The sequence below is a fragment of the Macrotis lagotis genome, chromosome 8 (genome assembly GCF_037893015.1).
Source record: "Macrotis lagotis isolate mMagLag1 chromosome 8, bilby.v1.9.chrom.fasta, whole genome shotgun sequence".
In the NCBI taxonomy this organism is placed as follows: Eukaryota; Metazoa; Chordata; class Mammalia; order Peramelemorphia; family Peramelidae; genus Macrotis; species Macrotis lagotis.
The window spans coordinates 149,953,782-149,979,940 of NC_133665.1; the positions used below are offsets into that span (position 1 = coordinate 149,953,782).

Sequence of the window (26,159 nt, forward strand, 5' to 3'; positions counted from 1 at the left end):
ACAAAACAGACAGGATGCAGTCATGCTTTGTTCACATGCCGAGTGTCAAACCACATTATGGCCCAACCAAGTTCTAAGAACTCCACCCTGTGGCTTGTGAGTTGGCTAAAATGTGTACAGAACTGTGGGCCAGGAAGAATTCCCCAATTAATAACGTCATCCGTTCAGACAGTACTGGGAAAGGTTGGGAACTCTAAGTCAGATAACGCACGTCAACTTGGGAGGAAAACCTCTCACTTTCAAACTTAACAAGATGAATGCAAATCGAACACATTCTGGACACAAGCCATTGAATCTCTAGGGAGACAATTCAATTTTCAGGGATCACTTGGAAAATCATGGGATGACTGCATCCCAGGCTCAGAAATTCCAAATCCAACTTAACTACTGGGTTTAGGAAGAAAAGATTATTCATGTTAAAATCAAGAGATACTGTTGAGATAAAGAGTTAAGGAGATTAAAAAGTCAAAAGGAAGAAGAGATTCCTTCCAGTATTCAGCTCCTCCACCAGTGAATTCTGTTTAAAGAATAAATGTAAGAGAACCCATGGCAGTGGTCTTCTTTAAAAATCCTAAAAGGATTTTCTGTCAACAGTCTCCATGTTAACTAATTTTTGACAAATGAAAACTTTTAAGTTCCTAACAAAGATGTAGGAGTTCAAAATGCAAATATCTAACTCAGCTGGAGAAAAAAAAGAGATTTAATAATTGCTGCACAATAATTTGGGCACTTGGAAACCCTGTTGCTTCCTGTATATATAATAGCTGAAACTATTCAATGGACTTTACATGAATTCTATAATACTTAGAGACACACACACCTCTTTTTATTCCAATTTTCTTTTCAGTTTTGTGTATGTCTCTGTGTGTCTTTTTTAACATCAATTTGGATAAATTACTAAAATGTAATTTTTACAATACTAGCTATATTAAATATAAACATACCTTATACCAACTAGATTGTCTCTTGGGATATTGTTATGAGGCCTGAATGTTCCCTATTGATTACAAAGGTAGAAACTCTCCTCAGCAGAATGTAGGCTTCTTGAGGCAGGGAAGGCTGCCAGTTTTTGTTTTTGTATCTCCAGGACCCAGAATAATGTCAGACACATACCAGGGAATTAATAAATGTGTGCTGAGTTAACTTGATTTGGAGCTGTTTAGTTACAAAAGGTTCCATTCTTTCCAACATCATTTTAGATCATGGACTGGGGGAGCATAATCAATGCATTTGGGGGGGGGTCATATGAGAGGAGGTGAAGCAGCAGGTTTTTTGCTTTGTTCCCTTAATAAAGTGCATATGATAAGAAAAGTCGAATTTTCAAACAGTTAAAATGACTTTGTTATGTTTATAGGAGACAGGGAATGCTATTATCTATTTGCTATTGGTATTAGAGTTAACAGCTGTCATTATCTCCTAGAATGTTTTCCATGGCACCAAGATCTTTTCATCTGCTTTTCTGAGTTGATTTAATTTCAATAAAAAAGAAGATGGCTTTGCAATGGTGACCCCACCAGCATCAAAGAGAGTGCAATTTCTACTCCTATGGAAGCCAGAAAGATCAGATGGGCACATAAATTCCTTTTCTATTTCATAAATTGTACTAGATGATCTTTAATTTCATAAGATCATTCATTTTGACTCAAAAATGTAATAAATGAAACCAATATGGAGCCAAGGGTCCCTTTTCCTTTTTCAGTAATTTTTTTTTTTGGTTTTTTTGCAAGGCAAATGGGGTTAAGTGGCTTGCCCAAGGCCACACAGCTAGGTAATTATTAAGTGTCTGAGACTGGATTTGAACCCAGGTATTCCTGACTCCAGGGCCGGTGTTTTATCCACTGTGCCACCTAGCCGCCCCCCTTTTTCAGTAATCTTAGTCAGAGATTGAAATGGGCAAGATCTTATCACATGTCATATCTGGCATCTATTTTTGAATGGATATCAATGGAAATTAATGGAATTATTGGGGAAGGAGAACAAATTGCCACCTTCTACCTGATCCCCAAAACCTTTTATTAATGCTGATGGAGAGACAAGGATATAAAAGTTATGCATTTTACTTTCTAGGTCCTAAAAAATCAAAGTTATTTAATAAATATAATGTATTAATAAATTAGTTTGCAAAATGCAGAATAATGGATTTAGTAGTTTAGATGAATTAAGTGCTAGGAATGCCTTACTCAGATCCTTACTAGCTATGTGACCCTGGGAAAATCACTTCACCTCTCTTAGACTCAGTTTTGTGTATATGTGTGTGTGTATCTATCTATCTATCTATCTATATATATATATCTATATATCTATATATCTATATATATGTATATAATGAGGATAATACTAATAATATTAAGGTCATCTTCAAAGTGCTTCCCAACAGAAAGTTTTATTTCAGCTGGGTCTGACTCTTTGTGAGCCCCCTCCACCTTGGGATTTTGTTAGCAAAAATACTGAACTACTTTGCTTTTTTGCTTCTCCAATTCATTTTACAGATAAGGCAACTAAGTGTCTAAGGTCAAATTTGGGCTCAGGTTTTGCTGACTCCAGGCATATAGAGAAAAAGAGCACTGAATTTGGAATCAGAAAGACTCATCTTCTGGAGTTCAAATTTGACCTCAGGCGCTTACTAGATGGGTGATCTTAGGCAAGTCATTTAACTCTCCTTCAGCTTCCTTATCTGTAAAATGAGTTAAAGGAAATGGCAAATCACTCTAGTATCTTTACTAAAAAAATCCCACAAAAAACAAAATCAAATGGGGTCACAAAGAGTCAGACATGATTGAAACAACTACAGAACAGCAACATTTCAATGATGACCAGAGAATCAAAGATTTAGAGCCCCAAAGGATCTTTGGTCGGTTGTTTTCTAGCTGAATCTGAGTCTTCATGACCACATTTGGGGTTTGAGGTCACTTATTTCAGCCCTCTCATTTTAAATGCTGAGGAGCCTAAGACTCAAAGATGGGGAGAGATTTTCCAAAGGCCACACAGGTAGTAAGGACCAGAGTTAATATCTGGACCTGGATCATCTCATTCAGAGGTAGCCCTCTATCCCCTGACCCACCACTGACTCTAGAATTATCTGACAAATTTGCCTATTGACAGGAACAGTCTCAATGCCAAACATATAATAAAGCATTTAAATAAATGCCTGCTGATGGACTGAAATGTAGAAAATAACCCTTGAATCTAAAACAGATTTTACCACTATTTTAAACTTTAAAGAGCTATAAAGCTCACTTGTAATTAGATGTAAATATTAATATAATATCCTTAGATTCCTCACTTTCTAAGATAGATCCATTCCTGAGGAATTTCTTGTAAAACTAATCAAATTTTAAATCCTTTAGAGAAGTTTGAATTTTACAAAATCAACAATTTTCTGAATCTTTATGTAAGGAATATAAATTAATTAATGTTTATTCCATATTTTCTTAGGTCAGTCTGTCTTAAATCAAGGCAAATCTGTGTGGACACATGCTGCCTCATGAGTTGTTAGATGTTATTTCTCTTAGAGCTGTGATATATTTCTTAGGAAAACTACTTGTCTGACTAAGCCTTTGAAAGGGACCCTCCATGAATTCCCTTTAATGATACTATATTTCATCTTGCCATTTTATTTGTACTCCCTTTGTCATTTTGTGTGAAACATTTCAAAATCTCATTTTGGTTCTGGTAGCCCTAAACTATGAAAAGCTATAAAAGAGGAAATGTGATGTCTTTCCCCCATCCTTCTGTAAACTTAGTGAATATTTCTGAAAGCTGCTCTGCTTTATTGCTAATCCGAGGTCTCCTTTTGACTAACAATGAGTTTTAAAATGTTGGGGGGGGGGGGGAAGGCAGGAAAAGTTCAGTTGTATATGATGACATTTATTTTGACAAGTAGACCTCTGATTCAATTCCTATGACATCATCACTCCACTGAGTAAATGAATTGTAAGATATTTTGGCAAGGTATGGATAATCTTAGTATATCAATACCCATTCAATCTACCAAAATAGGGCTGAAACAATGAATGAGAATTACTATTCCCAGGGAAGACATGGAGAGCCATTAGTGAGGTTTTGGTGCAATTCTGTTATCATACCAAGAATTTTTTCTGGGGGGTGGGGAGTGTGGCCTGGGATGGATGAAGACTGATTTTGTTTTGTTTTCTGTAGAGATGGGTAGGAGGTGAACAGTAGCCAAGATGCTGTGGATCTTCGGTCACTATCAAGGATTCCAGATGGTCTTCTTGCACTTACAGTCAGATTAAATGGGCAACGTGTCTTTCAGTTTTAAAATCAGAGACTTTGATAATCAGACATAGGTAGCATTTCACAAATAAGAAATATAAGTTAGCATGTATGTAGACACACACACACACACACACACACACTCTTCTGTCTCTTTCTACACACATACACACACACAATTTTTCATTTGGAATTTAAATACAAGCTAAAAGAAAGACATGCAACATTTTGATCATTATTTAATCTGAAAAGAACAGGATATCCATGAGATGAGCAGGCTATGAAAGGAGAGATCTGAGAAGAATTAGCTTATTAAAGGCTCACACAGGATAAAATCATATTCTGGAAAGCAAGCCGGCAAAGCCATTGATTGAGTTTCAAAGCAAAAATTAGAGACTTTGAAAGTTATTTCCCATGGTCAATTTTAGGGAGTAATTTTGCTTATTTTTTAATAGTCAATAAATGTGAGGAATGGTAAGATTGAGCCCCCTTTCCCTCCCCTTCCTCTTTTACATCCCCTCAAATAATGGTGAAAAGCTACTGAGTGAAAATGAATGCCCAATACCTTTTCTCCATAGCCTCTGTCTTTGGTCATCATTTCCCTGAGTGTTTGTAACACTTTGATACAAAGTTTTTCTTCATTCTCTTCGAGCAGCTGTTTAGTATGCTTTATTAATCTGAAAAGGGGAAGAAAAGGAACTGTTTGATTTCCTGCCACCATCTTTCAAGGGCACTAACTTCCCGGTATCTCCGGATAACTAGACACAGGTCCAGGATACTCAGCTTGGCTGGCCCACCAGCTCATATGCATCTCAAAACTGACACCTACTGGTAGATGGGGAGAAGCACTAGCTAAGGGTCCCAATGGCATCCCAAAGCCAAGATTCATTCTCCAGAAAGTGCCTGCTGTAGACCAAATGCTGCCCCGGGTCTTGATCATGTTAAAGAGAATAAGGTCTTTTATCACAATCCATATATTATACTCAGGAAAATGGATCCCCTAAAATTCATTTAAACAAGATGGTTCAGACAGCCACACATTGTAGAGTGCTGTTTGAATTAAATGGATAAAGTAAGGAATCACATAGCCCGAGATGCTCTGGATATTTATTGTTTCCCTGATCGAACTTGAGCTTCATGAGGGCAGGGGTTCTTCCATTTTTTTCTTTGTATTTCCAGGACAAGTAAATAACAAGTCTGCCACCAAAATCTGGAGCAAATTTACCCAGAAATTTGTTTTGGCAAAAATTGTCCAAATTGCCCCAAATGGTTTCAACCCATAGGGCTTTGCCTAAATATCCATTCAGTTCTCCTCTTATCATTTTTGGAAGGTTACTATAGATAAAAGTCACCCCTTGTTCAAGGCAAGGTATACACTTCATTTTAATCATAAATTTTTAGGGTTCTTGAATTAGGCCATTTGCTCACAGGCCCCCAACGGGCACTCCCCCTCCCCCAAGACACAAGCCACTTACTTGCAGATGAAGCCTCCACTTTCACATTTTCTTCGGGCATCTGTGTTCTCTGGGAAAAGCAGTTCTGGTCGATGAAGCACATCCACAAGGACAGACAACTCTGCCTGGACAAGGGGCCGCAGACGGTCTTCTAATGCGGATACTATATCCTGGAAGGCAAGGGCAAGATGTGTTAATGGCAAAGGGCATTGGTCAAGCTTTGGCATCCTGAGAAGTTGGGTCCATCCATAAGCAGTTTGGCATACTATGACTCTGCACCATCAACTCAAGGCTCACACTTCTAAAATGACCACTTCTTCCCCACCCTCCATCCTCATGGGAAGTGCTAATCTTTGAAATGCAAACTTCCCACCACCCATCCTCTTAAGGAAATAGAGTCTCTTAGGCCAACAAAGCATTCCATGTTACGGTTACATGAAAACACAAACGAATGAACATGCTGTATCAACATGCTAAATAGATGTACCCTGATAGCATGATGGTCTTCAAATACAAAACACACTGCTGTAGGAAAGGAAAACAGAGAAATATGTGAAAGGGCAGCTAAGTCAAACACCGCAAAGAATATGTGAAAGGCAAATAGCAGAGAACAGATGAAGGGATGTGTCCCATCAGCGGGGAGGGTTTCTTACAGGATGGTGACTTAGGACCAACCTAAAGCCAGGATGGCCAAGACGAGTACAGACTGTACTGAAACAGAAAACAGACTCTAGGCTCAGTCTTTGTAAGAGGAAAACTCCTAGGCATTCATTTCTGAGGAGAACACACACACAGAATTTTATTTTTATTTAATCTAGAGTCATATCAAATCTGTTTATTTAGGTATGAAGTTTTTCAGAGGCTGATATGGAGGCTGCAGTACTTGGAAGTCACAAAGATTGGGGCCAAATCCTATCTTTGGCATGAGCTAGGGTGCCGGGCCTGGAGTCAGGAAGACCTGTGTTCAAATCTGGCCTCAGACACTGACTAGCTGTGTGACCCTGAGCAAGTCACTTTAACCCTGTTTGCCTCAGTTTCCTCATTTGTAAAATGAGCTGGAGAAGGAAATGACAAGTCATTCCAATATCTCTCCTAAGAAACCCATATAGGGTCAGAAAGAGTCAGACACGACTGAACAACAATAACAAATGTGAATATTAGCAAGTCACTTTCTCTGAGACTGGTTTTGTTTTAAATGTAAAATGAATAGAATGGTCTCTGCTATACCTACCCTCCTGAGGCTGTTGTGAAGCTCAAATGAGAAAATGTACATAAAGGGTTTTACAAACTGTAAAACTTAATGTCAATGTCACGAGTAGCAGGATTATTATTCCATTCGGACAAGCAAAACAAACTGTGTGGTCCCTCACAGTTTGGGTACAAAGAGTCAATTCAGTGACTATGCAGACACTGTCTGTGGGTACAGAAAGTCAATTCAGTGACTAAACTACACAGACACTGTCTAATGATGCTCAGTAGAATCCAGTGACTTCCATCTAGAATTCTTCCAGATCTCTACTGATCAGGGTATCCAGATCCTGCTGATCTCGGTTTGACAGCACATCCTCCAAAATATAGTAATATAGAAGAAACACATAATAGAACAGTTTGAAACTTAGTATTTACTAATCTACAGTATTGTCATATTTACTAACCTAGCCAGACTCATGGAGGACTTGGATCTCATCAAGAGTGGAGATCCCTCAATAAGTTGCCATGATACTCTACTGAGCAATCATAGTTCATGAGCTGGAAGCTAGTCTGAGCAATTGTTATTTTATCCATGAGGAAACAGAGTCTCAAAGGGAAAGTAACTTGTTCAAAGCAAGCCAAGTAGCAAAGAGCCTGGACTACAAAGATGCCACATAGAGTCCTGAAGTTAAAGTTTCTTATGAGAGTCTCAGGTTGGGAGGGGAGTTAATAGCTCTTTGGAAAGAGCCTACACAACAATCTCAGTGTCAGAGAATTACCCGGAGTATCTATCTCTTCTCAGTGCCAAACCCACTCATTAATTACATGTTATGAACTTCTAGAATAAGACAGCCTTCCCAGGGTGACAGAAATAAAAGTCCAGTATTAAAACTTGGTTGCTAGCACTCAGATTCCTAACAACTCTTTGTAAGGATAACTAATTCTCTGAAACCTGGATTCTGAATCTGTGTCCTCTGGAAGACCAGTGAATGAAGCCCATGAACCCCTTCTCAGGATAACGTTTGTGGTTGACATTCATAATTGAGGGACATGCTAATTCTTAAGTCGAAGTTAGTGAAAATAAAGATGTAAACTTTCCCCAAACCAAGTTTATGGAGTCCCTCTGAAATCTATCCATGGATCCCCAGTTTAAAGCAATCAGCACCCTCAGGTGATTTTCTCAAATCAAGTTTGTCTTTAATTAGATGATTTCATACTCTTTTCCCAATATGTTATTTTATTTTCAGAGCTCGAACTTTGAAATGCATTTATTTTAGTTTGGATTAATCCCATAGGCTTGGTCAAACCCAAAGAGTGTCTATTTGGGACTCGACTATCACCTGCAATCTTTCAATGATGTTCCTATAATCACGGGAAGCGGCGAGCACAGAGTCCCGGCGAGCGGCATTTCTTGCTGACAGCCGCCAGTTCATGGCAGTTTTCTGCACAATGTTGTGTGACTTTAGGAACAAGTTGTTGACCTGGCTGTCCAAGTCCACAGGGATGGCAATTGCTCGACTTTTAGCTGAAAGAGAAGAAGATAAGTTCTGAGCCTTGAACTTCTTGATGAACTGTCAAATCTGTTTGTCTGCTGTCTATCAATCCATCTACCCTTATTCATCCATCTAGCTAGCTATCATTTTTCTATAATCTATTTTTCTATCATTTACAACAAGAAAAATCAAAGATAATCAACCTCATATAAACATATTTATGTATTTCTATAAACACATTATATACAAACCAGTGTCTATACATTTCTATGTGTGTAATGCATGCAAACACACACACACACACACACACACACATATATAAATCTGCTATAGCTAAGTCTTGATTATTATGAATAATGAAACCCCTTGTAGTGGTTGCATTACATGAAATCACCTTGTAAATTTTCACTGGGATGGAATCAATTGCCATATTTTATATTATTATAACTTCAAATAGTGAAAATAAATAAATGAATGAATAAATGAATCTCAGATAAATGAGATCACTTCACAAGGTCATCATTTGTATTGGTTACCTTGTTGTAGGTGATGCAATGAATAGAGCTCTGGGCCTAAAGCTAGGAAGATATGAGTTTAAATCTGGTCTCAGACACTTACTAACTGGGTTTACACTGTTTGCCTCAGATAATTTAATCAGTTTGCCTCAGTTTCTTAATTATAAAATAAGAATAATACCAACACCTAGCTTCTAGGTTTAGTGTGAAGATCAAATGATATAAGATTTGTAAAACACTTTGCAAGTCTTAAAGTACTGTATAAATGCTGGCTTATTTATTTTTCTATGTTTTATGTATGTTTAAACCCTCTATCTTTGATGGTAGAAATTTAATACCATTTGACTTGCCCATTATTCTGTTTTGGGTTTTTTTGCAAGGCAATGGGATTAAGTGACTTGTCCAAGGTCACACAACTAGTAAAGATCAAGTGTCTGAGATTGGATTTGAACTCCAGTCCTCCTGACTCTATCCACTGAGCCACCAAGCTGCCCTCTTTGCCCATTATTCTGATATCAATTAACATGCAGCAGTCATAAGATTCAGCAGAGGTAAAAGGAACCTTAATCTAATGCCCTCATTTTACTGAAAAAAAACCCCAACAACAACAAACCCTGCAGTTTAGAGATGACTTACCTAAGTTCACAAAGAGAAGCTGACATTCACATAAGATTTTAAGTTTTACAAAGCACTTATCAAGTATTTCATTTAATTCTCAAAACAACTATATACTCTGAAATACAGAGTATCTCATATTCTCTGGGATACTATTAAATATTTAGTATTTAGCAAATATCAAATATTTTACTATTTAGTAAAACAGGTACTAAATGGGTACTATTTTACTGATAAGTATCAGATAAGGTTTAAAAGGCTATTAAAATGTTAGAGGTGAAATTGCAACCCCTATCTCTCTCACTTGCCTCAGAACCAGGACTTGAATCCAAGACCTCTGATGCTGGATCCAGAACTCTTTCCACTACATTATGCTAATTCTCAAAGCCCAAATAAATCACAGTTGGGAAGGTAAATCTTTGGTGACCTAAAAATAATCATTCCCTTTTACTCTTTGAAAGGGCAAACTATTTTTAGATTACATGCTATTTTGCATCTTCTCTTAGCATAGATAATTGAGGCTGCACAAGGATAAAAAAAAGGAAATCCTTCAAACTTGGGCTTTCCGTACTGCCAAACCCTCAGATTTTGCTCTGACTACAAAGACTGAAGTTGAACAAGACCTCTGTGAGTACGGAGCAACTCAAATGTTTAAAGTCTCTCCCTAAATTTCTAAGGAAGTTAAAGGGATCCAGTTACTCTACAGACATTTCCAAAGTTGGACTTCTCACTTTAAAAGAGAATAGACAAGAAAACTCAGGCTTCTAATGACCGTGGAAAATGACAAGCAATTACTCCCCATTGCTCTAGAAAGTTTAGTGCCAAAAAAATAGGATTTAGATGGAGATGAGGTAGGTAAGGGGCGGGGGCAGGGGGGAGAAAAGGCAGGAGTCCCTCATCCCTGGAGGGTTTTCTCTAACACCCGCCTGTTCTCCTTTATCCTTGTGCTTCCTATGCTTCACAGGTCTCCAAAGACAATAGGGGTCAGAACTAAGGCTTGGGTTGACATCTTCCTGATTCTGAGATTAGTAGAGGCTATGTTCATATCACACACACACACACACACACACACACACACACAAAAGGCTCATTTTGATACTGAAGCATTGATTACACAAGTGGCTTCAGATCAAAACCAATCTGAAAATGATTCATGAAACAAGCACTCAGCTTTACAGTCACAGAATTTCATCACTAGAAAGGACCATGGCAGCCATCCGATCCAATCCTTACTCAAAGAAGGATCTCCAGGACAGCACAGTCAATAAGTGGTCAAAGCAACCCATTCCACTTAATCAATTGGCTAAGAAGTTTTTCTGAACACGAAGACATAAATTTCCTTTCCCGTCCCTTCCTTGCCACCTGTGATTCTGTCCCTTTGGGTTAAGGCAGAACAGGTCTAATCTCTGTCCTGGAGACAGTCACCAATACTTGAGAACAGTTAACATGTCCTCCTCAGACTCTTCTAGAAACTTCTTAGGGTTCAACAATTTTATAAGATGATTTGAGCAAGACTATCAAGCCCTGATCTAGAGGACTCTGCAAGTTAGGGGGTTCTTTTCTCTCATTGTGAACATGTTTCTGCGGGTACTTTCAAAGTTGGATTTCTTGCTTTTAAAAGAGATGAAAACCAAAATGTATGGATTGAGGTCCAGAGAAAAATGGTGGAGCCATCTAGTAAAAAACCAAAAACCAAAAGCATACAGGTAGCAGAGTCAAATGAAGATTACATGGATTCCTCCCTAGTAATCTCAGAAAGGATCAAGCCTCCACGTGGGGTTTCTGGCTATTCCTTCTTGACTGGATTTACATGAGACACTTTGACTATGTAGATTATCAGTTTCTCTTAGCCTAGTACTACAGAGAGTACAAGCAGATAACTGATGGATACATAGTACTTAGGTTAAAAATAAATGAGATGGATATAAATTTTGCAGGCCAGTAGAGGAAGAGGGACTGAGATTTCTGCATTCTATTTTTAAAAGCACAGTATTGGCGGTTGAGGCAAGAAGAGAATAAGAAACTCAAACACAACAGTTCCACTTTACAAAGTACTTTCTCACAGCAGACAGCACAGTTACTCTGAATGTTTACTTAAAAATATATCTATGTCTGTATATACTGAAACTCAGAATCAATGAGATGAAATGATTTGCCCATGCTCACACAGCTAGTAAACATCTGAAGCAGGATTCCAACCTAGATGAACTATTTGCACTTCTCATACTTTATAGACAAAGCTATAGGGTTTTCCCACCCATTCATGCCTTCTTTAAACATAAAACACTCTTTGGTTACATTAGAAACAAAGTCCACTGTCAGGTTTCTTACCTACATCAGAGAGCACCCTTATACAACTCTCCACGGAGGCTTTCTGACTCGGCATCAGCCAGTTGCAGTGATAAACTCGGAACACTCCCTGTAGCAGTTGTACAAAAACTGGCTGGCGAGTCTAAAAGGAGGGGAAAAAAGGAGAAAAAAGATCATGGAAAGCTACATTTCACTCCCTCAACTCTCCTTACATCCAATCTCAACAGTAGACCTTTTCATCCTCAGTCCAAGCAAGAAATATTCTAATGGGGAGGGATCAGATGGACAGAGAGATCCACAAACATTTTTATGAATGATTAGAAATAGTAAGGAAGAAAGGAAAGCATTAGGGGTAACCACAAGAAAGTCCCCTCAGAAAGGAAAGAGATTGAGGTGGTGGTGGAGGGGGGGGGGAAGAAGAGTTAAAAAAAAACAAAAACTAAAACCTAGGTCTTGATTGAAGTCCTGTTGAGTTCTGATCTTCTAAAAATGTCCTAGCTTCCAACTCCCTCCCACCCAGGCCCAAGAATATACTATAATTTACAAAGATAACAGAGATAATGAACAGATGTTTTAACATTGTCTTTTAATGGCATTGACTTTTCCTAAAAAGTAGGTCAAAAACCAATCACATCCTACAACTAGAAAAGTGTAAGCTTTCACTTGACCAATTCACATCCAAGGATATGAGGCTCTCACACCTTCAGGGGGGTAAACCTACCTTAGGTCTTAAACCATCTCAACTAGAATACTTCACTTCTTCAGATGAGGGATACACGCCCCACTTTATGTTTTCAGTTCACACAGTTAAAAAGCTATTCAGCCTAATAAAAATTACCAGCCAAATGTTCTGTAAGGCATTTGGGAGGGGAAAAGAGTAGATTCAGGCAACTGAGCAAACCCTTTGAATGCTTATAAAAATGATGTCTGTGACAAGAAAATTGAGATTAGTCAAAGAACCCAGGCCTTCCTGTAAATGTTGGCACAGCAAAGAATCTGATCTCTATCTTTATAAATCATTTAACATCACATAATTCAATTCCATGAGGCCGATGGACATTCTTCATGTTTGTTCTTACCATTGTCAGGGAGAGAAGTGACGAAAGTCCAAAGATTTATAGAAATTTCAAATGGAAATCATAACAGCAATAATAACAATAGCTGGCATCTATTCAATAATTTTTTGCAAAGTATTTTATAAATATTATTTCATTTGATCCTTACAACAGCATTAGGAGGTAGTTCTTTTTTAGAAGAGGAAACTCAGGCAGAATGCCCAAGGTCACCTAACTAGTAAGTATCTGAGGCTGGATTTGAACTCATGTCTTCTGGCCTCTAGGACCAGGGCTCTATTCACTGTGACACCAGTCAATATCTTATTGTCTTTCAAGCATTCAGAAACTAAACACTCAATATAAAGAGGAATAAATATTAAGTGCCTTCTATGTATCTATCTATCTGTGGGAGATCTTGCTCTCCTGAGATTTAAAATTTAGTAGGGAGATCAGCCATATATAGAAATCATTTAATATACATTGTATTTGCTTAAACAGTAGACAATGAGCACTGTACAAATTGCAAAGATCACCATTTTAAAAAATCCTGTTTATACAACTGCACACAAAAATGATGTCCATAACTCTTTTGAGTTAGGTCCTTTGTGGACCAAATGAGGTATTCGTACAAATAACAAAGAAAATACTGATTAAACCTTAAAGGGCTTGTTGGAAAGATCTGCAGAGGCCTTAACTCACAAAGCTGGGATTGAACCCAGGACTTGCTAACCCAAGTCCAAGCAGCTTTCCATGATTCCCCTTGGCCTAGGTCTACTTCTTTCCTTAAAAGAACTGCTGTTAGGGGATGCTCCATTAAGTAGAAAAACTAGTACACTCCAATTTCTGCAAGGCAGAGGTAGTGACTAAGAGATGAGTGCCCAATGTCATAAAGTGGCCATGGGGTTGGCAGTTTTCTAAGAAAGTCCTTTGTTTTACAAAGCAGTTCCAAAGTATACATGGACACCAGTACTGTCATGGCTAACTCTCCTTTTAGATCTGCAGTCATTCTTAGAGTTGGCCCCTCAGGTGAGTACGATAATCTGCCCTTAGGGGCAGTCAGGTGGTACAGTGGACAGAAACAGGAGTTTGAATCCATCCTCAGCCATTTGCTATTTACTAGCTATGCAACCTTGGACAAGTCACATAACCCTGATTACCTCACATCCAAGATCATCTCTAGTCTTCCTGATCCATATCTGGCCCCTGGACCCAGATGGCTCTGGAGGAGAAAGTGAGGCTGGTGACTTAGCACAGCACCCCTCACTCAAATCCAATTCACATGGTTGTCATGGCATCATCTCCCTGATGTCATGGTCTTCTTCGAGAATGAAGGACAAACATCATCAATATGGTCTTTAACAGCATGTACAAGAAGGTTGTTGATGTCGGGGTAACACTTTCCTTGGAGACTGGTAAATCATGTTGCTGACCCATTGCATTTCCCAAGTATTTCTGAACTAAATCAAAAGCTATTTCTATTTCTCTAATATAAACAAGGTGCTACTTGAAATTTCTAGGATAAAGTGATAGGAATCATTTTGCCACAGGGTGGGTACACTCCTCACTATCAAAGAAAAACTGATATAAATCCATCTTGTGGAGCATGATCCTAAATATCATTTCTTTCCTCTTCAGGGTTTCTAGGTTGATGCCTTTTTTAACAGAAAGTAACACCTGAACTTGTCACCTTTTTTCCCAATAATTGTTCTCCTGTTTGCATACTAACTAGCATAAAGTTATTATAATTGTTTGTCTTTTTTTGTAAAGGACCAATAGAATCATGGGATGATGTCTGGACTTACACGTGAATTGGAGTGGCAAGAAAAGGATGACTGGTGGAGCCTGGTATGCAGTGGCTGACCTTGGCATCTTTGATTGCTGACCAAACTCTAAGTGCTCCTTGGAGCCTGCTTCAGTCGCCTTCACAGTCATTGGAACAAATAGTTCTTATCTACCATTCTATTGGGGAAAGTCTGCTCAGACTTGGAATAGACATCTCCCTAACTTAAAAAGTGGTTTGAGGCCTGTCAGTTAACCTCTACATGGTTTAGCTCATCTGCAAATATGGTTTACTAGGGTGTGGCCACTATAGCTTCTTAGAGTCACAGGTGAGACCAGTAGACACCAAAGGTAGATGAGTGGTCCTTACTCTAGAGGTGCCAGTCCTCCCTGACCATTCCAACAACCAATCCTATAAATGCTTATTGTTTGACTCACTTTAAGTCCCTAATAATTGAGAGCTAACTGCATCATTTTAATTTCCATTGCACTATTTTAATCTCCTTGGTGGTAGACTCCCATTTTTGTTTGTGTATTCTCAGAGCAATACCTCAAACATCACCCCCCCCCCCAAAAAATCTGGAGATTTCACTGTTGTAGAGAATTCACCCTGAGAAAACCAAATCTAAAAATGTAGATCTGCAATAACTTTTCAACTTCTAGTCTAGTGAGCTGCCCCAAGCCATGATTATTAGCTGCCCTGCACAGCTTGGTAGCTAGTTAATCAAACACGGCTGAACTGGTTTGAATCGTGGTTCCCAGGGAAAGACGAATAAAAGGCTATAAGCCAGAGAAAGGGAGGAAAAGCTCCAGGGTCACAATTTGGATCACACGGTTCTGGATGTTCCCTGTGTGTCCTGGCAACCCTTCACGGTTTCATCTTCACCCTTTTCCCTGGGGCTATTCTAGTCCTACCTCCTGCTCGTCTGCCAGGTGCCCTCGGCCTGGGTCACTCTCTCCTCCCCAAGAAGAGTGGGAACCGACTGTCCTTGGGTCCTTTCCTCACCTGCAAAGTTGTGCTTTGGTCAGAGAAGGGGGAACTGAAGAAAGTCGTCACAATGCTCATGACAATCTCGGTCACATATTTCTCCAAGATTGAGTCGGCGTGTTTCCTGTCACTTGTGTTGTTACAGGCCTAAGAGGAGAATTGCAGAGCTTTAGAGACAGTTTTGAAACTTGAACATTGTTATAAAACTAAGGAATCACTGCTGTTTCTATCCTGATGGCTTTCCTGAGTGATCAGCACTAAGAGCTGAACAAATAACATTTAGAGAAGTCATTTACCCATAAAATGACAATAATCAGCTTGAGGCAAGTCACCTTTAGTTGTAAAACTTCTGTAATTTAGGGGCAGCTGGGTGGTGCAGTGGATAGAGCACCAGTCCTGCGTCAGGAGGACCTGAGTTCAAATTCAGTCTCAGACACTTAATAATTACCTAGCTATATGACCTTAACCCCATTGTCATGCACAAACCAAAAAAATTATGTATTTTATTCTATTCTTATGGTTACAGTGGTCCTCCAGGGGGCATCCAAATTCTCTCAGTAATTTAGAATTACTTTTTGTCAAATACAGTTCAAAGGAATAAGCCTTGACTTACAAATATTTTTATACATATAGGTAATATGATATAGCAGCAGCAAAGATTTGGAGATTTGGAGTCAGAAGGTCAATATTGGGCATGTCATGAACCTCAGTTAACTCATCTAGCCTAGAAGGAAACCTCATCTCCTTGCAGTTTTATAGATGAGGAAACCATAATCCAGAGAGATTAAGCAATTTGACCAAGGGCATAGGAAATAAATGGCAAATTTGGGATTTGATTCCAGACCTCTGATGCCAAATCTAGAACCCTTTCCAGGACATCCTTTTCATTAGCTTGCAAACTCCATGAGGGCAGAAGATTATCTTTTGTCTCTTGGTATTTCCAGTGTCGGACACATAGTAGACACTGCTACTTCCAATCTCTAAGGATCCTTCTACAACATGCCATCTTCTAAATGGAATTTAACTTGTATTTAATTTGGCTACTTTGAGAACAATCATAATGAGGCTATAGGCAGAAAATCACTGAATCAAGGTAGTAATTATTTATCAGTGTACATTTTGGGTTTTTTGTTTATGAAGAATATAAAAGGTCTAAGAGAGACCTAGTTAACCAACAACTAACACCAAGGCAGTATTCTTGTGCTCACCATCTCTCCAGTTCTCACAAGCACCCTGGGAGGATGCAAGGATTAGAATTATGGTGTCAGTTGGATGAAGGGGACTCAGAGAGGCCAGGGACTTGGCTGAGAACATGAGGCTCAAACCCCAATCTTCTGAATTCAAGGATAAGACCTTGCCTTTTCTTTGAATAATTTCAGAATTGAGTACTCCATCCTCAAGGTTCTGGGCTAGTTTGGGACACGGGCAGGAGGAACTGGTAGGAGTTGAAAATTCAAAACCTGAAAGGTTTCTGACATTAGCTTCCGGGTGCTATTAAATGAAGGTCTCTGGCACACATCTAGGTAAACTAGGACTCTAAGTGCTTTCCAGGCATTGAGCCCAATATTTCTGTCTGCACATCTGACACCAGGCAGTAAATATTCTCGGTGTCTGACATGCTTACTATAACCAATGCAAAAAAAAAAACCAAAAAACAAAAAGGATATAGGAAAATCTATTGTGCTGAGTTAGAAAAGATACATCAAAAGATGAGATAGACTATAGGTTCCCACACACAAAAGTCACAAAAATAAATGGCCAAGTCCAGGAACATTCTCTTATAGGGCTGAATTTTATGACTATTAATGAGGTGGGGAGATCCCCATAAACCTTGCCTAGATAGTATGAGAGATACTATCTTAGAAAACAAGTTGTGGCTAAAAAAAGAAAATAGACAGATTTCTTCCCAGAATATAACTCTTAAAATCCACAATCAGCAACAAGCAAAAGGCAAGAGGGTAGAAATAAACAGACAAGGAGACTTCAAGCCATAGGCTCTCAGATGAAGCCATGGGAGGGACTTTTAAAGAGATATGGTTCTCTTTTTACAGAGGAAGAAATTGAGGCACCAAAAAGAGAAGCTAGATCACACAGAGAGTAAGGAGACCTTGGACCTGACCTCAAGAACTGGAGTTTTTCCTTTTATTCCAGAAAAATAAAAAACAAGAAGTTCTTTTTGATCAGAGTCAGCAAACAGGAACCAGGATCAAAAAGACAGACTTCATCTAAATGTTCTTACCCTACATATGTCAACAAGGAAATTCTCAAACAACTTCCACATATGGTTACTGGTATAAATCTCTTTCATTTCTACCTCGGTGTCCACATAACAATGGTTCAGGAAGTTGATGTAGGCAATTTTAACCTGGAAGGAAAGATAAAGGAAGAGGTGAGTAAGAAGGCAGATTGTTCAGGCTAGAAGTCAATGTCCATGGCATAAAACAGACAAAATCAAAGGGTTGGACCAGACAATTTCTAAGGTCTTTTCCAACTCTAAGTAAGAACCTGTAAGTTGATAAATAACAATAGCTCATTTAACATAGTATTTTAAGACTTGAAATATATTAACTCATTGATATCAGTAGTTCTAGGAGGTAGGTGCCATTACTATCTTCACTTTATAAATGTGGAAACTGAGGGTCAGAGACATCAAATGGTTTGCCCAGGTCACAAAGCTAGTAAGTCTTGGAGGCAGGATTCAAACCTAAGTCGTCTTCTTTATCTGTTTCTGTCTCTCTTCTGTCTCTCTCTCTCTCTCTCTCTCTCTCTCTCTCTCTCTCTCTCTCTCTCTCCCTCTCCTCCCTATCCTCCCTCTCCAACCCTCTGCTATATTCAACAGGATCTCATGAAATAATTACATCATAAAAAGAATGAAACAGCTTGATGTAAGATAGGAGTGAAGCTTCTTACTCAGGTCGAATTCAAAATTCACACTTTACAGGGTCAACAACCTTAGGAAAATTAAGAAACCTGTACAGTTAGGGGAAGGGTAGTTCAGTGGCACAGTGGATAGAATCCTGGCCCTGGAGTCAGGAGGACCTGAGTTCAAATCCATCCTCAGATATGTGATACTTAGCTGTGTGACTTTGGCCAAGTTTCAAAATAAATCAAAACAAGGAAAAAAAAATGGATGAGGGTCCAAATCCTGTCTCTGACATCTTGTGCATGTATGACCTTGAGCAAGTTTATGTCACCTCTCCTGGCTTCAGTTTTCATATCTTCAGAATAAGAAGGTTGGAGTACATGGCCTCTTCTTCAGAGGTCTTCGCTTCATAGCAGCTTTAAGTCTACAATTCTAAATACCACAAATGTTCATCCCTTCTCTGAAATCTAGGAGCAGCTAGGTGGCACAGTCAATAGAGCACCGGTCCTGGAGTCAGGAGTTCAAATCCGGCCTCAGACACGTAATAATTACCTAGCTGTGTGGCCTTGGGCAAGCCACTTAACCCCAATGCCTTGCAAAAACTAAAAAAAAAAGGACTGAAATCTAATTCCTTTTAACACAGGATTAGAAGCCTAATTTTTTATACTTAAGTTAAAAAAAAAGTTTGAGAGAATTTTTTCCATTTTTTTCTTTATCCCACTGAACCATAAAAGTCACAACTTTGAATCTCAGTTCACACACATTGAGAAGAGAGGTCTTCAGACTCCAGTCCTGCTGAAGCTCACCTCAGGGATGCAATCTTCATGGGTCACTACACGGACAATGTCATCTAAAGGAAGGAGGGAGTTACACTTGATCTCTGTGTAGACATTTTTACCCTCGGTGCACACTGCGAGGAGTTCTACCAGGTGGATATGGTACATCAGAGGGCTGTTCTCATCCATTCGGTCCCGTTCTGATCTCATCATCTGGATGAGTGTCTGGAAGGAGGCCCTGTCATTGTAGAACACAAGGACATCTTCTCCTGAATTGACCAACTACAAAAAGGAAGAAAAACATGTTTATCAGAGGTTTGAGAGACAATAAAATAATACAGAAATCTATTTATTGAGATTTAAAAAATAAAGTTTCTATTACTGGTCTTCCAAAGCTAGACCCCCAAATGTTAACAGATAAGACATAACTGCTCATTTATATTTGACTGGGTTCCCAGATTAAGCAATATTTGTACTCTAATCCAACCCAATGACACAGAAAATATATATGACCTGAGTGGAGAGTTAATTGCAAGAAAACAGCTGCCTTTGGAGGGAGTTGTTTACTAGAAAGTTCTCTACAAAAGAGAAACTTCATATTGGGTTCAGTTTGACAACCATAAAAGAGGGATAAGGCCAGAGACTGTGGTTTTCTTTTCTATTGAGAGCTCCTGGATAAGGACACTCTCTTCATCAGTCCATCCAGTTAGAGAACTCCCTGGGGTCCTGAGAAGGTAGGAGACCTGACCAGGTTGCACCTGGTCAGAGTCCTGACTTGAACCAAGGTTTTCCTCAATCTGTGGCCTCCTCTTGACACTTCTCCAGTTGAGGGGATCAAATGGAAAATTCCTCCTTCAAACCGGTTGAGAATCTCCAGAAACAGGCAGTTCTCACTCACCTCGGCCATGACCATGTCTTGGCACTTCTTAATAAACTTCCCTTCGGCCTTGACAATTGTTTGTAGGAATTTGATGTACTGGACATTCCTGCCGTGTGTTTCGATACAATGAACAAAGTGTTGGACGACTCTCTCATTGATCTCACTGCACAGCTGGAAGTTATTCATGAATATATGCTGCATCGTCACTGCCTCCAAGATCTGCCATAGGAAGGAAAGTCTCAGGTCAGGGAAACTGAAGAAAGAGGATGTCTCAGGATTCAGGAAGAACAAGAATGAATAACATGTATGGCTCATGCAAAGGAGCTATGGCTTCATTAGCTTGGGAAGTTGGCGGGGACGGTAAGGAACATCCACCCGTTTCTGACATGGGATGGTCACCAACTCAGCTAGATGGCCACCCCCTGCTGACATGGTTTTCAATAAGTCCTAGGGCACATACAAGTTAAGTGACTTAGTAGCAGAGATGAATAGGCTAGAATCAGACCTGGGATGTTATTGGTATAGCATCTCCCAAGGAAAGAAAGTCTATCAATACAAACCAGCCCTTTCCTTGCAAGGGAGAAATCAATGGAGATAAGGGACTAACATGAAGGGAGTTCTTATAGGAAGTGGGGTTTGTAGAAGTCCGGGGAACCAGAAGACACAGATGAGGAAGGAGGGCATTCTAGGCATGGGGAACAGCCAGTTAAAATTCAGAGGGTCACTTAACATAAAGGGTGGGCAGGTTTAGTATGGGATGCTTTGCTGGGGGAAGAAATGCAACATGTGGGACCGAGAGCCAAGTTTGAATAATGATAGATGGGGGCTCAGAATGACTTCTAGAGGGAGGGTATGAAATTCAGGGGGATTACTGATATCCACTATGCCAAATTGCCTCTCCAAGAGTTATGGCTTAGTTAATCAATCCTAAGGCACACACAGGTTAAATGACTTGTTCAGGATTACATAATTAGTAGGTATCACAGGCAGGGTTAAATCCAGGCCTTCTTTTAGTTCTCTATTCACTATGTCACACCCCCTCAGAGTGACTTAGTAAATAAATCCTGAGGTACAAAGATTAACTGACTTGCCAAGGGTTATACAGCTAGGAAATAACAGAAGTAGGATTTGAACCCAGGCCTTTTCCTTTGTTACAAGTATGGGCTTGATTCCAGGCAGGTGAGGTGTAGATCTAAAAATAACTGATTGAAAAAATAAGAGATTAATAATAATAATAATAATAATCATTATTATGTGCAAAGTGCTTTAAAATCATTATCTCATTTCATCCTCATAACAATGTGGGATGAAGATGTTATTATTATCCCTATTCTATTTTATTTTATTTTTTATAGATGAAGAAACTGAGACAAGTAGAAGTTAAGCAAATTGCCCAGGGTCATACCACTAGTACATGTCTCTGGTTGAATTTGAATTCAGGTCTTTGTGACTCCAGAAACAGAAGCTATTCTGACTCAATAAGACTTTGGGGCGGGGGGCAGAGGTTACACTTTAAAAAAATTTAAATGAGTATTTTTAACTTCCCAATCCTTCTCAACTCATCCTGCCCTTCACACAATTTTTCTTTCCCATTCTCCTTTCATGGAGGCCAGGCAACATTCATAGCTTCTGAATGGGATTCCAGTCTATCCAGTGTGAAAAGAACCAAATTCTCTAATTCTAACTCTTCCTGCCTCATACTGGTTTTCCATGATCCTTACCCCAGGATTCAGAAAGAGGTTTATATGCTTGTGGAGGAGAGCCTGGTTCTGCTGATTACCAGCACAGAAGTTCTGTAGAAACTCATGGGCCAGCTTCATGATCTCCTGCATCCGTGTATCTTCAGCCTAGATGGAATAAGGAGGAAGAGACTGGGTTAAGGGGGTACACAAAAATGGGAGAGTGTAAGGAAGACTCAACAGCAAGTGAGAAGACCTGGCTCCCTCCGACAACCCTTTCACTAGATAGTCGTGTGATGTGGCCACTTTTATTGGGTGTGAGGCAATGAGGACAGTGTGTAGGACCTTTATCATGCCACTCTCTAAGTCTTAATTCACTCAACTGTAAAATAAGGGGATTGCCTTAGATACTCTCTTTATAACCTTCCAGCTCTTAAATCTATACAATATCAAAATTCACAGGCCTTTATGAATTAATGCCTTTGGGCAGAGTCACTCTGGTATCCTTTGATCTTTTTTTTTAGGAATAGAGAGATACAACATGGTTAAATAGAATAGCTAGCCTCAGAGATGGGAAGATGTGGATTCAAGTCTTGATTCTGAAAAATACTTTCTTATTGAGATCATATTGGAGAACTCACTTAAAATCTCAATGCCCCAAGAAATCCTCTAAGACTTAAAGGAGAACTAATTTTCACAACCAGGAGATATCCACACCTAATGATCAACACATCTGGCTCCTAAAAATAAATAATTTAGTGGCAAAGCAAGATGGATCCCATAAAAATGTTTTAACCATTTGAATCAAAACATTTATTCTAGATTTTATGCCACTAGATAAAGTGACAGCTAATAAAAAGTCTTTCCCAATTCAAATTCATTCATTCATATAGATTACTGATTTAAGGCCACCTGAATTCCTTGAAGCCAAGTCATTATCATTTTTCTCTCTGTAAATGAAAACATAATGTCATGTACCCGACTCTGAGGTCTGCCTTTTTAAGTTGTCTGCCAGGTCAATGATTTTATGGTCTTTTGATTTGTGTTTAAAACACTCTCTCTTCCAGAGAGGTGTCATGGTCCAGTGGCAGGACAGAGTCAAGATAACCAGAGATGGTTCGAGATGCAGGAGATGACCTTGATGTCTTTGATGTCTAACCAAGCATCTGCTGCAGTCACCTTGATGGACTTTGGAGCAAAATTGTTCTTATCCACCCATTCCACCAGAAGAAGTTTAGGATAGATTCCTCTCCCTCCAATTTACCAAAGGATTTGAGACCCCTGGGTTACCCTCAATATGATTAAGCCCCTTTGTGTAGATCTGCACCAGATTCACAGAATCTCAAAGTGGGAAGTGATTTCAGAGACCATCCCAAGATGGTCTAAACAAGAAACATGTCTACATCATGTCTGACAAAGTGGTAATCTGTCTCTGCCTGTAGACCTAAAATGAGGGGAAATCCACTTCTTCCCAAGGAGACCCATCCTACTTCTGTATTTCTTTTGTTAAGAAGTTGATCCTAATTTGCCCTTTATTCTTCCCATGTATTCTAGGTCTGCCTTTTGGAGCAACTGAAATAACCAAATCTTTCCCCATCATATTCCACATCTCTCTGTAGAAATTTTTTTTTAGGTTTTTGAAAGGCAAATGGGGTTAAGTGGCTTGCCCAAGGCCCCACAGCTAGGTCATTATTAAGTGTCTGAGCCCGGATTTGAATCCAGGTACTCCTGACTCCAGGGCTGGTGCTTTATCCACTGAGCCACCTAGCTGCCCCTCTGTAGAAATTTTAACCAACTCTGAGTAAGTAAAGAAGGATTCAATAGAGAAAGTAATGATCTACAGAATATCTCTTGAAACAGAATAGAACACAATCCTATCATATTCATAAAGGATTTTTTTTGTTTCCAAAGAACTTTTATAGAAAGTTGTTCCCTCCAAAAATCTCAAAACCACCCGCTGAGGGAGACAAAGCAGAGAGCTCATGTTTACTTAATGAAAGAATCTTTGCTATGTGTTATGACAACAGAAAAAGGGCAGTGGAGGTTTAAAGAATTTTTAAAGTCCAAGCATGACTTGGCAAGGCCAAATAATGAGGGAAACACAACATACTTTTCTGTATTTCTTTGTAAATCTACCTCTTAGCACAGTTCCTAGAATATAAATAAGTACTTGGAAATGCTATTGACCGATGACTTCACCATGAGAAATCTATAGTATTTCTTTTATTGCCTTTTTTTTTTGGCAAGGCAATGAAGTTAAGTGAGTTGCCCAAAATCACATAGCTAATTAGGTCCTCCCAACTCCAGGGTCAGTGCTCTGTCCACTGTGCCACCTAGTTGCCCCATTTATAGTCTTTCTTATCTTTGGTTCATGGCCATAATTTTAATTGCTTCTACAGTTTTATCCTTCTCCAAAAAAATTTTATCAGATAAACTGAGTGAGTTTAAAATCTTTTCCTTATGAAAATGATAACTAACATTAAGAATAGCCTATCCTTGAGATTATCAATTATCAGAAAAATGCTAAAACATTGAAACCACTTCCCACTTTGAGATTCTGTGAATATGGTACAGGTCTATACAAAAGGGCTTAATCGTATTGAGGGTAGCCCAGGGGTCTCAAAAATGCTAAACCAGGGGTGCTTAACCTAGGATCCCCAGATAAAGTTCAAGGAATCTGTTGACTTGGAAGAGGAAAAAATAAATATTTTCATTTACCTTTGATTGTAATAGTAATCCTTGTTTTTCTTTTTAATTTTATGTATTTAAAAGCATGATTCAGAGAAGAGGTCCCTAGGTTACCTCAGACTGTCCAAGGAGTTTCTTACACAAAAATGGTAAGTGGTTGTCCAATCTCTGCCTGGAGGCCTAAAATGAGGTGGGGGAAACCATCCTTACCCAAGTCTTACATGATTTTGAGGTATTAGAATCAAAACACTGGCAAATTTATCAGAAAAAAAAGAAACTTTGCATCTTTGTCTCACAGTTCCTCTTGCAAATGATTTTTATTTAATTTGCATAAATATTTCTGACTCTTGGAAAATGCTCAAGTTCTGGGTTAGCTTTGTTTAGTCATCAACCAATCAGTATGAATTTCTAAAGCACCTAGTCTGTGGCAAGCTTTTTGTTTAGCAGTGAGGTGATATGAAGCCAAGAACTAAAACACACCTTTAAGCTCTACTGCGAAGACATATCTAGGGCCTGATGAATTCTCTAGAAGTCACAAGTATTTGAATTCACACTATTCTTAAGTTCCAATTATGTAACTATGGTGATTGATTCTGGATCAATAGAAACATGCAGTGCAAATTCAAATATGAGATCACATCACAGGATCCATTATTTGTGCTAATTATGACCAAGCTATACACAAATATATACAGAATAAATGTATACTGAATAAATGCAAAAAAATCCAAGATAATTGGGCAAGGAGGGAAGTAGCCCTGGGGAGGAGGGGTTGGGAGATGGTTGTTATCAATCAATCAATCAATAAATAAGCTTTTAATAAGCTATTACAATATATCAACTGCACAAAGTGTTGCAGATACAAGGAAAAAGCAAAAATAGGGCATAGGAAAGGCCTTATATTGAAGGCAGATCTGGCTTGGGTCTTGAATGAAGTAAAGCAAAATGAAATAGAGGTGAAAAGCAACATAGTGTAAGGAGAAAAAAAAGTAATGTGCCAGATGTCCCTAAAGTCTTAGTGCAGTTGGAGCCTTAGTAGCCAGTCCATTAGCATCTCTGGAGCTCCTACTAAGCACTAAGCACAGGGATGCAAAGAAAGCTTAAAGAGAGTCCCTGCTCTGAAATGAGCAGAATCAGAAGAACATTGTACACCCTAACAGCAACATGGGGTGATGAGCAACCTTGATGGACTTGCTCATTCCATCAATGCAATAATCAGGGACAGGTTTGGGATACTTGCAATGAAGAATACCATCTGTATCCTGAGAAAGAATTTTGGAGTTTGAACAAAGACACAAAGACAATTATCTTTAATTTTTTAAAAATGTTATCTTATTATGTAATTCTGCTATATGTCATACATTATATTTCTTCCTTAAGGATATGATTTCTCTCTCATCACATTCAACTTAGAGCAATTCGTACCATGGAAACAATGTAAAGACTAACAGAATACCTTCTGTGGAGGATGGGAGGAGGGAAGGGAGATTAGGGGAAAAAAACTGTAAAATTCAAAATAAATAAATTTTAAAAAAAAGAGAGTCCCTGCTTTTGAGGAGCTCGCCATCTAATGGCAGAGATAAGCAAATGATTGGAAATGATGGAAGAAAAGCAATGGATTCAGTTTTCCTGTAGAAAGT

General features: G+C 38.9%; 1 protein-coding gene across 8 annotated transcripts in view; it reads right to left on the minus strand.

The window, feature by feature from the left end:
• The window catches only part of ITPR1 (inositol 1,4,5-trisphosphate receptor type 1), a 423,734-nt gene that overhangs the window by 162,325 nt on the left and 235,250 nt on the right, over positions 1–26,159 (minus strand). For all 8 annotated transcript variants that reach the window (XM_074198681.1, XM_074198677.1, XM_074198678.1 and 5 more), the window contains 9 exons: positions 21,874–21,999; positions 20,171–20,371; positions 19,303–19,554; positions 17,873–17,998; positions 15,652–15,780; positions 11,833–11,953; positions 8,219–8,403; positions 5,709–5,857; positions 4,799–4,910 (listed from right to left, as the gene is read on the minus strand). In XM_074198681.1, the coding sequence (XP_074054782.1) occupies positions 4,799–4,910; positions 5,709–5,857; positions 8,219–8,403; positions 11,833–11,953; positions 15,652–15,780; positions 17,873–17,998; positions 19,303–19,554; positions 20,171–20,371; positions 21,874–21,999 (1,401 nt within the window). The remainder of the gene's footprint in view (positions 1–4,798; positions 4,911–5,708; positions 5,858–8,218; positions 8,404–11,832; positions 11,954–15,651; positions 15,781–17,872; positions 17,999–19,302; positions 19,555–20,170; positions 20,372–21,873; positions 22,000–26,159) is intronic.